General features: G+C 52.2%; 1 protein-coding gene across 2 annotated transcripts in view; it reads right to left on the minus strand.

Annotated features, from left to right (window-relative positions):
• The window catches only part of NOL4L (nucleolar protein 4 like), a 47,635-nt gene that overhangs the window by 22,384 nt on the left and 7,610 nt on the right, over positions 1–17,641 (minus strand). The window contains exons 1-4 of one of the 2 annotated variants that reach the window (XM_085241283.1): positions 12,708–13,373; positions 9,167–9,322; positions 6,088–6,199; positions 2,372–2,481 (exon numbers count right to left, since the gene is read on the minus strand). In XM_085241283.1, coding sequence (XP_085097409.1) covers positions 2,372–2,481; positions 6,088–6,199; positions 9,167–9,322; positions 12,708–12,950 — 621 coding nt within the window. In that variant the 5' untranslated portion in view covers positions 12,951–13,373. Of the gene's footprint in view, positions 1–2,371; positions 2,482–6,087; positions 6,200–9,166; positions 9,323–12,707; positions 13,374–17,641 lie in introns of those variants that run through there. The other variant, XM_085241282.1, reaches the window with a different exon arrangement.

The raw sequence follows: 17,641 nt of genomic DNA on the forward strand, positions 1-17,641 counted from the left end.
TGAGCATGGTGTTCCTTCCCAGGGTGGCCATGGGCCGTGCTCTCAGCACCAATGGCACCTGGGTTTTATCCCTGGGTTCCCACCATGGTATCCTCCTCAGACTGCTGCTATAGTCAGGTATGATAAAGAGTTTCAATGCTACATGCAGCTGAGCAGTAGGGCTGTGATCTTTTGCCATTTTCTCTCAAGAATCTCACTGGAATTTCAGGGACACATTGAAATGTGAATTTTACTTCTTCCAAATAGTTTTTTTTTCCCTCATCTGCTGCAGCTCAAAAAGCTGCATTGCAACATACCACAGAGAGCAGCAAAAGAGGCAAGGAAATAAAACAAAGTACAGTGATTTATGGTCTAGGCCAACATCTGTGTGTTGCCTCAGCTGGTCCTCTTTTTGTTCCTGCAGGACATGTGCTTTGATCACAATCTTCAGGAGTGTTTTCGTGAGCAGTGCAATGTATCTGTTCATCTAGTAGGAGAGCCAGTGCACACTCCTACAGCAAAATTCAGGGTACACACTTCTCACATCTCTGAATCACCAATCCAAAGTTCTCCAAGCAAGCACCCCTACAGATGTAACTTCACAACTCCTAACTCAGTAGGCCTGTCTGCTAGCTTCCATGGTACTTTCTGTTATGGAAATAAGAGCAAACTAAGAGTCCTGTTTTCTACCTGCACGAACTGGCACAGGAGTTTGGGCAAGCTTCATGACATGCATCTCCTGAATGGAGCTTTGGGGGTGTATAGGAACCGCTGAATCACGGCCTGAACCTCTGATTGATCACCTGAGGTGAGCAATGAGTCAGCCACGGGAGCACAGGTGAAGGCAATTCACCTGTGCTGCTGGAAGGGATGGAGCCAGGCTGCACCTCTCCTAGACCCCATTTAAGAGCTGACCGCCAGTGGGGAAGGATCTCTTCTGGGGATCCCCTCCTCTGGAGTTTCATAGTGAGCCCAGGATACAGGTAAGCATCCTGTCTATCTGTTTTAGTATAATAGCTGCATAGCCAAGCTCCCTGGTATATCTCATAACTATAACGTCTGTACATTCATTATACAGGGGCCAACAGAAATAGTCCTATCAGTGGAAAAGGTGTAAGTGGTAAGTACACAAACCCCTCAGGCTGTCTTTTACATACACATCAAACTTAACTTGAAGGAACTGCCTCAAATTCTGAAAAGCGTGACCTGCAGTCCTTGGTGAGGAAAAGGCTGGTGCTTAATGGCATGCATAGCAGCAAGGTCTGCAATCACAGCACCGCTCTGCTTTGATCTGCACCGAGACCCAGCAACCAAAAGGAAGGGCAGCCCTTGATTCCGCCTGACCAAACGGGTCCCACAGCCCCATCCAGCAGCCCTGGGCTGGAGCTGTCCAGAGTTCTGCCTCCAGCTCATTCTGAGCAGCTCTGCTTGCTGCAGGCAGAACCTCCAACTTGCTCAGTGTCCAACACACGCAAAGGAAAATGCTCCAAGGTGCAGCAGTGCTTCCTGCCAGATGTCAGGTTTCAGGAAGGTTTCGCTGCTGAAATGCCAGAGGAGCTCTGTACCCACCCCTTCGCTCCTGACAGCAGATCCACATCTGCAATTTCACACCCTGGCACCAGATTCTCTAACCAATGTCCCCTCAGGTTGCACTCAGATAAAAAGCATCCATTGGCACAGCTTCACAGCTCAAGCTATCAGCAGTCTTCCCCTCCCCTGCACAATGCAAACTCTTTCATTCCTGTGAACTGGCAGCGGCGTACAAGATCAGATTGAGGTTTTGGTGTGCTGGAAAATAGATCCAGCACTGGCTCCCAGTGCCGATTTGTGGGGAGTGAGCAGAACATGCTTTGCTTTTTATAGACTGTTTCCATGGTGCACAGAGGTTCCCATTGCTAATTCTGCAGCTGCAGAACTCCAGAAAATTGCATAGCCTGGGTTTAATCCTGTGGCATTCTGCCCCTTCTGCTCCAAATCCAAATGCCTGACACCCCCAGCAGCCAACCAAGCCCCCTCCCAACACGACATGAGGGCAGATGGTGCTGAGCCACACCAAGCTGCTGGCCAGAACCACCCCACCTGCTAAAGTTCCCAGGAAAACACAAGGAGGTAAAGAGATAAATTCCTATTCACCATATGTATTTTTAAGACTTCATAGCAGAACCACATGCCTAAAGAACAAGCAGACTGCTACAATCCATAACAGCAACACCGCCCCGCTTCCATGGACCAGCACTGGTTGTACGTGGTCAAAGCCTGCCCCGCCTGGACAAACACAACACTTCCAAAAGCATCTTCCGACATCTTCCCAAAAGCACCAGCCACTCCCCAGCCCCAGGGGCAGAAACCCGCCTCGTGCCTTGCATTGCCCCATGGCAGGAGGATAACTCACCTGCTCCTGTGAATTCATCACCCGCAGCTTCATTTGCTTCAGATAAGTAGAGGTGAGAGGCATGTTGTAGTCGATGATCCCAGAAACCAGAGAGGAAGGTGGTTCGCTCTCTGAAGAACAGAGAAAAAACTTTGTTCAGATACCGAGATGTGGGAGCACAAACCTGCGATGTGTTGCCATCATTATCAAACATATGTATTTAGAAGCACTTAAAACCCCTAACTGGAGCCAATGCCCACTGAGCTGAGGTTCCCACATGAACACGACCCAGAGGATCATTACAGAACAGATGTTGTTTTGTAGAAGAAAAAAAAAAGCACTGCTGTCACACCTATGAAAAGCCCAAACACAATATATAATTTTTCAGTCTACCAAACTAAAACCTAACAGAGGAAGAAAGTGAGCTTTGCTGAAGGTCTCAGAAACACTTCCATGCAAATGGGATTGATGCAGAGGGTGATCAAGAATATATTTCCAGTTTGCTTCGGCACTGCAAAATCTCACCAGTTTTGCTGGGATTCCCTCAGGTAAGGGTTATCATTAAGGCAACTTATTAAGTGTCTCTATCTGGTGATGAAGATTATTTTTAACACCCTCATTAAAATACAAGCTTAATTTTAAAAACCTCTAATTTAAATTGTTCCTGTTCATTCCTCTGCCTGCATCACACTGAACTCCAGAGATCACTCTGGATTCAGCTTGCTCCTGCAGATCCCTTTTCCACCCAGCCAAGACAACTCCCAGTAAAGCAAACCCTCCATGAGATTTCTGAGTTCACAAACGTTTCTCAGCTCGGTGGTCATCACTGTGAAGCTCTGCATGCAGGACTTGGAGTACTCTGCAATTATTTCTTCTGTCACAACATTTACATGATTGTGCATGTTCAAGAGGAAAGTTGCCTTTTCTCACAGGAAAAGATGCTGGCAAAAAGGGGAATCTCTGTGCCTTTGTACAGATATATGCCAGCACCAGAACACAAGCCAGCTTCCCAGCAAACCCCAAAAGGCTGCGTGGCTGCCCACCCGAACACAAGCTCCAACAGCAGCAAAGGAGGATTTCTAGGAGCTGAAGGTGAACTGGCAGTGGGAGGTTTCCTTTCCTGTCTCAGAACCTCAGTGCCTGCCTTGCATTTTCTGGGGTCACCAGTTTCACAGGCACCTTTGACACAGCCTCTTTTACAAACGGCCTTCACAAAATGTTTTACAGCCCCTTAGAAAATCCATCAGCCAGCCGTAATGGGGCTGCTTTTCAGAAATGCTGAATATTGCAAAAGCCCAATGAAACTCAGCAGACTCGAAGGTGCTTCACACCTCTGGAAATATCAGATCTATTGTGTCTGATTAAGAAATGACCTGACCCAAAAGCATATTGTCCATAGCTGACTTAAACATTACATAGTTTTTGCAAGAGCCCAGTTAAGATCCATGGAAATGCAGAATTTGCTCTCCAGGTCCTGGGCACCTGCAGCATCCTGGATAGCTGGATGGATACCCACAGCTACTCGGCTTGCTGGCTTGCACACACGTGGAGCTGCACAGCTTTTAGGAATGTTGTAAACTTAGGAATCTTGTAAACTAATTCCTAGCCTCTTTTCCATGCCTGTGTATCACTGCTCTCCATCATGCTTTGACCTACAAATTAATTACAAGCATTCCTCTGTATACATTAAGCAAGCAAAATAAACCGTTTTTCTACTGTGCAAGGACATCAGCTTGGGACGAAGAGATGCTAAAATCCCAGTGCAAGGAAAGAGCTTGGAACCCAGGAACAAAATCTCCTTTGCTCAGTGCTTGTATAGTGAGCAAGGCTCCAGGGAAACAGCTGAGCATCCTCAGACAGGAGCTGGAAGAAGGAGGACCTCAGTGCTCAGCCCTGCCTGAAACCATCCTGGTGCAAACCTGGAGCCATCCCATCAGCAGCAATGAATGTCCTGTGAATTTGGACAGCCTGAGAAACCAAAACATTTTGGTTTTTTTTCAAGCTAACTGAAAAGAAAGAAAACGTTTGTTTTAAAGGGCCTGGGGGACTCCAAAGGTATAATCCTCATACTGTATGTGACAAAATGGGCAACTGGAATCATCTAGCTCCTCTTTAGAACATACTATATCACAGACCCCAAGTGTTGGAAATACAGATAAAGCAGGCAAAGCTGAAGTAAAATGGTTTGGATCCTAATTCCAAGTCTGCATAATTCCACTGGAATTACTCCTAATTTAATAATGTGTAAAAATGCCACATTGAAGTCCAATGTTCAGAGCTTCCCAGGCGCAAGATAATTTTCTTCTATGAATTATATGAGTGCCCTGCAGGGTTCAATGTCAGGTATGTTTAATTAGGGATTTTTCTGATCACATAGGAAGTGTGTTGAGATTTGCTTAATGGACAAGTAGTAGTAGATAGGAATGACTTCATTTTTTTTTCTCACCACGTTAAACGTTACGTACACCTGTCATTCTGTGTATGCATGCACATGCACCCAGGCAATTTCCCTGTGACCCCACCATTCTGTAGGTGTTTTGCTCCAGATGAATTGTGGAATACGTAGTAGTGAAATCAGATACTCTTCCCCAGTAAAAGTAATCTTATCTAATCTACTCTATGTGGTTTCACAGGTACTTAGTCACTATTTAGGTAGTATTCTGAGCAGAAGGGCATTTCTGTCCTTCCGTTTCTGGTGGGTAAGAAGGGCTTTTATGCCTGTTCTCTTCCTTTTGGGTTTACCTCCAAGAGAACTGGAAAACTTTGTGACAATTCTTTGCTCCTTGCTCAGGGTCAAGCCAAATGCTCTGCTTGGTGTAACAGCTGGGTTCACCCCCAGAGAGACCAAAGGCCAAAATTTCCCTCGACCTAATTTGAAAGTGGGTCCTTGGCAAGCAGGATGGGCAGGTGCTGTGCAGATGGAGCTTGGGCTAATAAACATCAGAGGGTTATCTGGGGCAGTTTCTGAAAAATATAGCTTTGCACTTGATGAGGTAAACAAGTTTGTAATTCAGAAGAAAACCCGTCCAAACAACAACTTGAACCATCTTCTCTAGAAGAAAACTTGGTCCCATCTTATGCTCCGCTCATAGCTTCTAGGCCTCAGAGCTGCAGATCGGCTCCCTTTATAAAAGAACTGTAATGAGCTAACTACCACAGTCACCATGCAAATTGGTTGTATACACAGGCATAATATAACTTTGATTACCAAAACACTTTCTGTTATCCAAAATGGGATCACGACGTGCGTATCTATTAATTGCTGCAAATTTTTTCTTTATCAGAAACTTCAATTACTCAAACATATTCACTGTCTTTCATTACCGAATTAATAGTTTAAAGAAAAAAAAAACTTTAGGTCAGGTTCTTCCAGAGATCTAAGCTTCCACCCACATACGGTTATGAGCTGATTGCAGATATAGCTGCAGTGCTTTTCACCCAGGCTTTGTGGGGTTGCACTGGGGAAGGGGAACCAGTGGTGGAACTGCTCAGAAGCAGAGCTGGGTTGGGCAGCCCCATCCCACTGCCTCTGCCAAAACCAGCGCCCAAACAGCAATGGACAAATGAACTTTAAGCAATTCCCCAGGCTTTGCTGTAAAAGCACACTGAAAATACACAGGTTAGGAAATGCATTTGGCAGAGACAAATCTCATGAACGAAGCAGTCACTGACAGCTCTCAGTGGTGTCTGCTGTAGGGTGACTGCTGGCTCTGCTCGCACAATTTGCTTGCCTTTACCTTTAGGCTCCAGTCCGTTGGAGTTGAAATGCATCCTCTTCTGGCACTCTGTGCAGCTCATCAGGAACCTGGTCACAGCTTCTCTTGGGAGAAAAGCATAGGTCTCTGCAATCTGGGAAAACAAGGAAAGGGTTGTATGTGCTGGGAGGGGAAGCCAGAGGGCTGGGACACAGCACAAGCACTGTCCCCATAGCCTGAATCCCAGAACACAGCTGTACAAAGCTCCTGAGCACCGTAACACAGCAGCATGCTGCTCCTGAACCCCATCTGTGGACTTTTTATGCAGCCCCTCCTGCCCAGAAACTCCTTCCTGCTCTGCTTGGGCTCTGAGCAGAGAGAAGTTATAGTTGTGTAAGGACTGAATGAGAAATTTAGGGCTTTCCAGCTCTGTTTACACTGCTAATTACCATTGCACTGCTAACCTGAAGAATGCATTAATCTTTTGGAAGGGCAGGTCACTTTTCCCACAATGACAATCAATTACTGTTAATAACACTTTGCACTTTTGTGACATATTTTACCTAGGGAATCAAAAACATTTTTACAAATAGTAATGAATAAACTCCTAAATCTTTGTGGGAAATTTGTATATAACAGCTGAGGATGCATTTTTAAAATTGGATACCTGAACACTGTATCCAGACCTCAGCACCCACAGAAGGCACTGGAGGTCAGGAGCCCTCCTGTTCCAAGCAGTCTCCATTAGCAGCAACTTCATAGCATTTATAAAGACCAAGCCTAGATTATTTTCAGAAGGGAGAATTGTGATTTGAATGTAAAGATTTCTGTAAGGCCATAAGAGACCACAAAATCATGGTGCCAGACCTGTACAGCACAAGTCAGGGAACCTATCCCAGGTTCTCCTGCAGCTCAGCAGCCAGTGCTCTGCCTATAAAACATCTTCCAGCGTGACATCTGGTCTTAATTGAAAGACATTAAGAGGGTGGGGAGTCCACCTCTTACTTTGGGGCTGGCTCCTACGGTTAATCACCCATCCTATTTGGTCTGAAGGCCCTGTCCCAGCACAGCGGTTCCCAAACCGGGGCCATGACCCCAACAGGGGTCACAGCACTTACAAGTGGGGTCATAAAGCAGACAGAAATCCGATTGTTTGGGCCCCTCCTCGGGTGGTGAGCCTGGCAGAAGCGGGGCTTCCAATGGGAAACAGCACAGCAGGGCAGAGCAGGGACGTCCCGGCCCCCTCCTCTGGCCCATAGGCACCATCCTCCCACCTTATTTCATAACAAAATCAAAAATGCATACATTCCAAGCATTTTTCTACCTCAGGGGAAGGAGCGACGTTTAAGCTTTCTTGAAAAATGAAGGGAAAAAAACCTTGTGGAAGCAGTGCAGCGGGGCAGGGCGGGGGGCTTGGCTGAAGCAGCAGAGCCCTGAGGCCCAGCAGAGAGAGGCGTCCACCTCCGCTGAGCGGCAGCAGAGCCCAGCCTTTGGCACACACGTAAATGCCGTGCGGGTGGAAAGTTCAGGCAGGGACCTCGTCCCAGCAGCCAAATGGAGGATGCAGTGCTTGATCCTCATGGGATTCTCCTGCTTACATACAGCCCTATCCAGCTCTGCTGTGACTGCAGGGATGCCCGGCTCTGCCGCTGCCTCTGTGAGGTATTTATCAGTGCTCCAGCAGTCAGAGCACCCGCAGAAATGCTGACATTGAAGGGCCTGAATATTGCTGCTAGCAAATGCGGTGCGGTGGCTGCCCCTCCGCCTCAAGCAGGGCTGTGCCTGCGTCCCTGCCTGCTCTGCTCCAGCAGAGCCCCAGCTCCCGCTGCAAACGTTCAGCTAATTTTAGTGATACAGTTGTTATTTCTCAGCTGATTTGATGCTCTGCAGAGCAGACAGCTTCCCTGATGAGTTATCTCCCATCCAAACTCCCTTTCTGATTGCCTCCCTCCGGAGGTCAGGGACAAGGGCAAACTCTCCAGTGCCTCTCTAATCACAAATGGAGGGCAGCAGGGAGGCAGGAGGGGCCGGCAGGATGTGGCCACGCAGTGCACGGCCCCTGGGTGCCATGCTGTGCTGCGGGAGGAGCTCAGCTGGGAGGGAGGGCGAGAGGGAAGCGTGCTGAGCAGTATGCAGCCTGCTCCCAGGGCATGGCTTTGTGCTTCTGAGAGATGAAGCAAAGGGATCAGGGAAGGGTCGGTGTGGTCTGCAGGGCACAAAGCACTGTGCAGTGACAGCAGAGGGGACCCGCAGGGTGGGGGCTTCACAGCCAATGTCACGTGCGGGACCAATGGGACACGACAGCCCCCAGGCCTGCATTGAGCCCTGCACAGCCTCAGGGTGAGCACACAGCAAGGCAGCTCCCTAAAAGGAGGCACGTAGCATGCATGAGCTGTGCAAGCCACATGTCTCCAAGCGACCCAAGTCCTAGGCTGCAGGATTTGTGAGAGCAGCTCAGATTTGGACTGTGAATTCAAGATCTTCTTTTACCAGAAGAGCCCAAATATTTGCATCGAAGGGCTGTGCAGAGTCAGGAGAAACGGCAAGCTCCCTGGAGAAGCACACTTCAAGCTGAATTATGCCTGACCTAACTAGAGTGGTTTCAGGATGGATAGATCTGGTTTTCAGCACCGGGGAGCACCTGAGCAGACCCAACTCGGGAGCTGCCTCCATTTTGCAGAGCAGAGAGCCAAGGGCAACGCTGTGGTGCAGCACAGGGCTGGGCTCCAGCCGAGCCCCAGGGCCCTTCCCTGGCTGCTGCTGCCCCAAGACCCTGGGGACAACGGATGGCACAGGGGAGGCAGATGGCACAGAGCAGCGGGGGGGGTCTGGGTAAACATCCCCTCACATCAGCAACACTGAGCATTTCTTTTTTTTTTTTTTTTTTTCCTTTTCCCCCAGACATGTACAGTTGCCTTTGTATAATTCATTTGGTCTTTCCTCCTCCAGCAGCCGTGCTGCTGCTGCGGCCCCGTTTCCCGTCTCCCTGGCGCAGCTGCTGTGCCTTTAAGCAGCCCCTTTCTCACGCCTCCTCGTGCAGGCGAGCGGCCCCGCTGCCTCCAGCCTCCCCTGTGAGCAGCAGTGGCCCCCTGTGCCCGTCCCCCCACAGAGGGAGTCTCACCGCTCGGTAGGTTTTCTTCTGCCCAGCATGTTTGGGTGCTTTGCCCGGCTCCGTCGAACTCTCCACATGCATGGAGTAAATGATGTCAAAGAAATCTTCCACCACAGCCACGCGTTTCAGAGAGATGCCCTCGGGCTCCGACAGTCCATCTGCCCCCTACAACAGTGCAGGCAAGTCGAGTTAGTGTCAGCGGTGGGTGACAGGGGTGACGAGATGGGCCCGGGGCTAACGCGATGGCGGGGGCAGAGCTGCAGCATGCCGGCCCCGAGCTGCCGCGGGCGCAGGGGAGGGGGGGGGTGAGAGCTCCGGGAGGAGGATGCTGTGGTCAGGGCAGTGGCTGCTGCTGCTGCTCTGCTGCTCACGCTGCCAGGGAAATTGGGCCAGGAATAAAAACAAGAGAAGGGTCCAGAATGGAGTCACAACCAAGCGAGAAATGTAATTTTCGTAATTTTGCTAGGCTGGGAATAGGCAGGGGAAGCTCTTTGGGCCCGCAGTGTGCTAAACCACTTCGGGAAGCCCTGGAATGTGCGTGCTATGCGTAGGGCACCCGTGTTGAAGGCAGTTCCCTTGAACACCACCAATAAGCAGGACAAGATCGCACCGCGATGCCAGGATGCGGCCCCTAAGGGAAGGAGGCAGCATCGCCCTCCTTCCCCGCGCTGACCTTCCTGCAGCACCCTCCCTCCCTCGCCCACGCGGAGCAGCTGAGCGCTGGCAGCAGCAGCACAGCTCTTTGTGTCAGGATGTGCCGGGGAGCAGGAGGCTGCATGCAGCTCAGCGTGGCGACAGACTGGTGGGAGTGGGAAGCGCGGAGCTGCGCTGCTCCAAGCTGGCTGCAAGGAGCAGAACGAGCTCACATAGGCAGGAACGTGGGGCGTGGGGCTGCCCGGGTGCTCCTGGCACAAAGCACAGCACCAGGGGAGGGTTCTGGAAGCTGCTCAGGCTGTGCCATGAAAAATGCCAGCATAGGATATATATAAATATATATATTTTACACACATTCGTACAAATATGCATAAATACAATGCACCCCTTTGAGGTTTGCTTTCTGAAAATAAGCGCACAGATGCAGTCCAGTTTGTACACAGCAGGCTGGTGAACAGCAATCTGCACTTACAGGGCTGAGCCCCTCTCCTATGAAGACAGACTGAAGAAGCTGGGAATGTTCAAACTGGAGAAGGCTCCGAGAAGTTCTCACTGCAGCCTTCCAGTACTTGAACAGAGCTTATAAACAGGAGGGAGACTGACCTTGCATGGGCAGATAGTGATAGGACAAGGGGGGATGGCTTTAAACAAAAAGAGGGGAGATTTAGGTCACGTGTGAAGAGAGAAATTCTTTACGTGGAGGGCAGCGAAGCACTGGCACAGGCTGCTCCGAGAAGTGTGGGTGCCCATCCCTGGAGGTGCCCAAGGCCACGGATGGGCCTTGGGCAGCCTGATCTGGCGGGGGGGGGAGGGGAGGAGCAGCCAGCCCACAGCAGAGGATGAGGCGGAGGGGCTTTGGAGTCCCTTCCAACCCAACCCACTCTATGATTCGATGATCTAAATGACCTACAGACTATCTATTTCATGTGCATTCACATCTGTGAATGCAGAGGTCTGCATGCAGAGGGAATATCCCACCTCCCAGCCTTTATTTTTTTTTGTTGCTTTTGGTGGTTGGGCTTTACATACCCACACAGCCTACAGGTTGAATAAATGCCGTTCTTAAGCCTCCAGTCATAGGAATCTTAAAAAAAAAACAACCCTTCAGAGCAATGGCCCCTGCTGAGCACTCCCACAAACTGGGAAGCAGCCTGTTGGTCAGCTCTTCGCCCCAACTGCAGAGTAGAGCACTCATGCATGGCATGATGTATGGGAACAGTTGATCACGGCCTGAACTTCTGATTGACCACCTGAGGCGAGCAATGAGTCAGCCAGAGGAACACAGGTGAAGGCAATTCACCTGTGCTACCGGAAGGGATGGAGCCTGGCTGCACCTCTCCTAGATCCTATTTAAGTGCTGACTGCCACTGAGGAAGGATCTCTTTCTGGTGATTGCTCCTTGTGGAGTTTACTGCGAGCCTACACTGGTGAGCATTTCCATTTATTCTGATTACATTTCCATTGCACAGATCTTACTAAGTAATACCTCTGTATACCTACTGATTGTACACATGACCACAGGGGTTCAAGAAATGGCACAAGGTTCTTCTCCGCAACCCAACCACTACCTTCCCCTTGGTGCCCCAACTGAGCCTTATATAAAGGTGGCTGTAACAAAGAGAATATTGAGAACGAACACAAGGGGCACAGCGCAGGGCTGACGTGGTGGGGGTCGGGGAACTTTGCCTGAGGGAGGGTTTCTGAGGAATAGATCTAATTTCTTCTGTCACTGTTCAGGGAGTTTCACTTTAATCCCGGGCATGGGTACTCCCTTGCCAAGGAGGAGCAGGCATTAGGAGCCTTCCTACTGACCAATAATCCTCAGAGCAGGGTTGAAATGAGGATAATTGGAGAAACGGGACAAAGGAAACTGCACCGGGGAAAAAAAGGACAGGCAGACAAAACAAGCAGAGCCCTCAAAACTGAAGCTGCAACCAACTGCACACGCAAACCACTGTTTCCGGGGCCACCTGACCAACAAACACCCTCATCCCTGCAGGGCTGGTGGTTGCCTGTTTCCTCCTACGTTTTACAATGCCTGCAACTAAGGGCTCCACATCCCCTCATCGTGCTCTCTGTGATGCTTATTTAGTTCTGGGAAGCAGGTGAGGTGCAAGCATCAAATCCACTGGATATCAGAAGCCATATCAAGTTGGTGATTCTAGGATTACCAAGGTTCATCAGTGGCAATATAACCAAATGTTGACTCAGGATTTAAGAGGACACATGTGCTATGTGTTACCTCTCCAAGGGCCTGTACCCCTCTCTTTCTTCCTTCCACACCAGCACCGCTCACGAGAATTCAAGGCGTGAGTCACAGCCCATAATATCTCAGAATGGCTTAAAAGCCATTAGGTTTAAAAAGCAATAAAAATCAGTTGGGATGAAGGCGGATGAGAACAAGGGATGCTTTTGCCCCCTTCTGGTGTTGGGGCTGCTGGTGGAACCTGCCTGCCCCCAAAGTGCATAAAAGATTCAGGAGCATAACTCAGCCTGCAGACGCGGCAGTGCCAGCAGGAGCCTGGCAGAGCAGCCCTTCGCACCTCCAGGCTCCCTGCATCGCCCTAAGCTGCCCTCCAGCCCTTCTCCTGCCTTCCTGCCCCTGTCTCCTGCAGACCTCACTCCTTCCCTTCCCTTCTCCCCACCTCCATCGCTCCCTAACCCTCTTCACCCCTTTCTCCCACGTTTCCCACCAGCCCTTCGCTCCTCGCAGCCCTTTGTTTCCCCCTGGTGCCACGTTTCCTCGCTCGCCCCCGTTTCACACTTCACATCTGCTTTACCCCCATCCAGCGGCCTCCCTCAGCCCCACATCTCCTCCCCGCCCCAGCGCCCTGCAGCTCATTGCGGGGCTCCGCTCCCCGCGCACACCGAGGCCATTCGGTTCTCCTCCCCGCACCTTTGTTCTCCGTTCGCCGCCCTGCCCTCTCGCCCCCGTCCCTCCCGTGACCCAACGGCTCGGGCGCGGCCGTCCCCTTCTCTCCCTCCCTTCCTCTCTTCTCGGCGCTCCGCCGAGGCCGCCCCGGAGCGCCCAAGCCGGGCCCGGCGGTGCCATCTGCCGCGGCGGCGATGAAGAAGGGCCCGCTCCCCCCCGCCCGGCCCGTGCTGAGGCCCCGGCGGCGGCAGGTAGCGGCGTCGCCATGGCAACCGGCGGGGCCGCGCGCTGCCGGCGGTAATCCGCTCCCCCGGGCCGGGCCGGGCGGCTCCGCCTCGCGGCGGGAAGGCGGCGGCCGGCGGGGGCGGCCGCGGGGAGCTCCCGGCCCGGCCCGCACCGGGCCCCGGGGGTCGGCCGGCAGCCCCCGTTCGTCCTACGGGCCCTCGGGTTCCTTTCTTCAGCCGGAGGGAGCGGGGCCGAAGGGCGAACGCCGCGTGCGGCGGGGCGGCAGGCCGAGGGCCGGCAGATCTGCCACCTGATCTGCGCTGACCCCCGTCCGCCCTGCGCGAAACCGGAGCCGGCCTGCCTCGTGTGCACCGCCGGGCCGACCGAGCCGACGGCCCTTCCACGCTCGGTTTTGGGACGGGTTCGGCCTGAGCGAGGCAGGGGTGTGGCAGCTCCCCGGGGCCCTCGTTGCTGTTGGATGTGGTGTACGGGCCCGAAAGGAGCTCAGGACGGGCCCCGCCTTCACTCGGGGCAATCCCTGCCCCCATGCAGGGCGCTGAGCCCCGCTTCGCAGCTCCCCAGGAAAGCGGTGGCTGTTCTCAGCGGGGTCACGCGAGGGCCGTGGGGGTGCAGGAGAGGGAGCGGGCAGGAGGGAGCTGCTTCCCCATCTGCTGTGCTCAGCGGCAGATAACGGCTCCCCTGGCCTCGCGCACGGGGCTGATAGCAGCCGAACTGAGCTTCCTGCGAGCAGAAAGCCACTTCCTGGCACGGCCCGGCCTGGTAATGGCTGAGCTCCACGTGCTGTCCGTGCAGCAGACCCTCTGCCCCTTCCCGCTCATGTGAAAATGCTCATCTCGGACACAGCATCTCCCGCTGCACGGCACAGCCTCTCTCAGCACGTTAAGCTCTCATTTCCCATGGCTATCTGAGGACGCTGTCACGCTCATCCCCAGGGACACCCGCACGGCATGGCTGCACCGAGCCACCCCCCCTCCGGGCCGCATCCACACAGTCAGGACAAGGGGCGGCACCGGCCCCTCTGTGTGCCACGCTGCAGGTTGGGACCAGGCTCCCATCTGCCATCGGCAGCCCCTGGCTGTCCGCGACAGTTCCCTCGGCTGCACCGCCAAATTCCTGCTTGGAAATTTGCAAGCTCGGTGTTGTGCCTTTCTAATTTCCTGTCAGTTGTGTTTTGTTCTAGGGAAATCTTTTCATTCTTCTCCCAAAAATGATCAGTTGGGAGGAAAAAGCAGTGGGTACATACAGAGGACAAAAGTGGTAACGCACAGCACGGAGTGAGGTTCTGCTGCACATCAGAACAATCCCTTTCAGAGCCCCGGAGGATGCAGCTCATGCCATCCATGCACACAGGTGCTGTGAGCCCACTGCTGCACAGCCCTCAGCACCAAGCCGGACACTTCACACCAATATGGACTCTTACAACTTTTGATCAAGAAACAGTTCTTGGTAGTTCTCATCTCTGAGAAGTAGCCTTTGATTGGCTTCTATATTTAGGTTTCTCCAGGGCTTTAGGAAGTTCACTCCTCATGGTATTTAGGTGTAGGATGAAAGCAGCTTTTGCGGGGGATATGTTAAACCACAGCAGGCTCCCTCGGCTAATGCTGCAAGGAGGAAGGGCTCCTTTCCTAGAGCTTCCCTCTTCCTCCTGTCCCTCGCAAAGTGCGTGCCTCAGGCACAGGCCCTGGGGAAATGCTCGGCCAGGGAAAGCATCAGCTGCACTGCTAATAATAAACAGAACCCATTGGAGGAGTATGGCAAATCTTCCTCTTGAAGATTTTGCTCCTCTTTCTCCTGGAAAGATTTTTTCTATTTTTTTCCTGCACAGATCAGATGGGAAAACGGAGGAAAAGCAGTGGCTAAACTGCTGGTGATGTTTCTCTACGTTACGTATTTGCACGGCACGTTGTACCAAGCAGATGTTTAGCAGTCCCCTCCCTCCAGCACAACCAGCCCAGCGGATCCCCACACAGCCCAGGAGGGGCAATTCCTGTGGGAGAATCCCAGGGCAGATGGAGGAGTGGTCCCTGGGCTCCATGCTGCCCCTGGCCAAGCCCTGCAGCGCAGCATGCCCAGTGCCCACTGCCAGCCTAGCACTGCTGCCCTGCATTGTTCCTCTAAGCAGCATGGCACACAATACTTTTTCTTCCCAAGGTAAATACTTCCTTGTCAGAGGGAGCCGAGTGCATTATTTTTAGATGGCAAACAAAGCTGAGGTGTGTGCCTTTCACTGGGGACAGTGGCCTCGCAGAGCAAGCTGCTCCTCCAGCAGCCGCAGCTGAGCCATCTCTGTGAGCCCTTTGCTCTGACCTCAGCTTATTTCTCTGCCGGCTCCCAGGGCTCTGCATGAAAACACAGCTGCCTGGGAGGGGCAAGCCTGGAAATGGCAGCGGGGAGGACCCAGGTGGGGTGCAGGATCTTTGGGTGCCAAGGTGCTGCCGGTGGGATGCAGCAGGAGCAAGAGAGCAGAGGACGCTTTGCTGGATGCAGGGCAATGGAGCTGCAACCTCAAATCTGAAAATCTGAAATACTGTAGCAGGTGGGGGATGGCACGCTGCTGGACCCCGCAGTCCCACAGCCCGGCGCAGCCTGGCATGGCTCAGCATGGCCTGATGCAGCCTGCAGAGGGGTGATGGGGTGGGAGAGCCATCAGCCTCGAGGGAACAAAGCACAGGGTGCACAGAGCAGGGCTTGGCTCTGCTTCCATTGGGCTGGGTGAGGATCGGGGCAGCGCTGTGACACAACGCCCAGCACTGCCGCACAGGTGGCACCGACACTGCGGTCCAGTGGCTGCTGTCATGCTGCACTGGTTTTGACTGTTTTGAATTACGCAGAGTTTGTGTGAGTTTGGGACTTTTTTTTTTTTTTTTTTTATATACATCGATCTGTAACAATTGCTTAACGTCATTTGGATCTGCTTTAGGTGGTTTGGGGAGGTGTGCTGGGGCATAGGAAGAAACTGCGTTTGTAGTTAGAACACATTAAACAGCATTGGAAGAGCACATTAAGTAGCATTCTGAAACAAATCTACAGCTATATACTGAAAATTACATATTGAATATTGAAATAATATTGAAATACATTGCTGCAACACTAAGAACATGCTTAAAGGCAGCTCCTTCCTACAGCAGCTCATCGCTGCAAACAATCTTCCCAGCACTGAGGCAGGAATCTAACAAAGATCACGACCAAAGTAAAACCTTTCAGATGGAGAGGAACAGGCAAGGTCACCCTTTACCATAAGGTCACCCCTTGTTCCACGTGGGAACAGAGAACAGACCCAGCAGCACCACACAGCATCCTCATACCTGCATTAGGATATGGCTATGTCAAAATGGAACTCTGTGGGAGGAGGCAGAGCGCAGCAGTGCTCATCAGGGCAAGCAAAATTATGTAAAGTGAGTTACAAATGATGCTACAGCAAATCAAGGTCAGGCCAGGCTGGGGCCAAGCCCCAGATGATGGTGTTCTGGTGTCAGCTCATTGTTCCCCAGTGATGCAGAGGACATGGGCCACCCTAAGAACATGCTGACAGCTTGGCAGCCTCGGGGGGCTCAGCCCCCCCTCCAAGATCTGAGCCTCCTCACCAGATAAGGGCATCGAGAACCTAAGCATGCTGTGCCTTTCTTTTGTCTTTACCCCAAAAGCAGTGCCAAGCCACAGCAATTACATTGGACTCCATCACCTCCTTTAGTGACGCTGAACAAAACAAAACACGCAGCACCCACCCCCAGTGACAGTGGGCTCCTGACGTTGTCACCACACTTATTTACTCTGGGACCAGAAAGGGCAGCCATCCTGCACAGGGGCTGGGAGGGAAAGGTGACTAAACTCTGCCCAATGTCTGCACTTGGGAAAACCCCCTCTGAATGTGGCTTCTTTCCACCACAGCCACACACAGCAGCCCCCAGCTCCTCCAGGAATTCCCAAGTAACCTGGGCCAACCCAATGGATTTTTTTTGAGCTCTCAGCCAACGCTACACATTGGGAAGCCCAAGTTGAGCATGCTGGTCAGTGCTGGCTGCTCTGTGATGGCAAAGCTAATCAGAGGGCCCCTCTCTTGGGTCGGAGTGGTCCAGCAACATCCCATCGTATCTGGTCCAGCAGCCACAGCACTGTGGGTTGGGCACGTGGGTAAATCCACACAGCCACACAGCTGGGCTCCCTCGGCTGCCTGCAAGCCTCTGTCTTGCAGCAGGGATGCTGCTGGGAAGTAGAAGAAAGGGAGGGCAAACCAAATGGGGCAGGGGAGAGAGACAATTAATACAACCTGCCCTCTGCGTGAGGAATAAATTGGCAGCTGACAGGTTATAATCTGTGCAAGCGGGATCTTCACAGGAGAGGTGAAGGCTCCATTGGGGGCCAATTGGATGGTTAATTAGGAGGACAAAGCAAAGGATTTGCGAAAATGTTTATGAAACAGTGTTTTGCAAGGAAGCCTCTGAGAAATGCTCACCGATGAGGAGATGCTGTTGGTTAGGAAGGGGAAACACAAGGGTGAAATAGCAGAACCAAACACTGAGACAGAAAATAGCAATGCGAATGTCCCTGAGAGGGACAGGGGATTCCCAAGCGCGGTGCAATGGGGAAGGACCCTGTGACACCTCATTTTTCTAGAAATACACGGGCCGTGTCCTCCTCTTCCTGCCAGCCCGGTCCCCACCCCACGACCAAAAGGCAGGACAGCACAGAGCAGCCTCCGCAGGCAGCCAATG

This window comes from Meleagris gallopavo, chromosome 22, assembly GCF_905368555.1.
Source record: "Meleagris gallopavo chromosome 22, MGAL_WU_HG_1.1, whole genome shotgun sequence".
Taxonomy (NCBI): domain Eukaryota; kingdom Metazoa; phylum Chordata; class Aves; order Galliformes; family Phasianidae; genus Meleagris; species Meleagris gallopavo.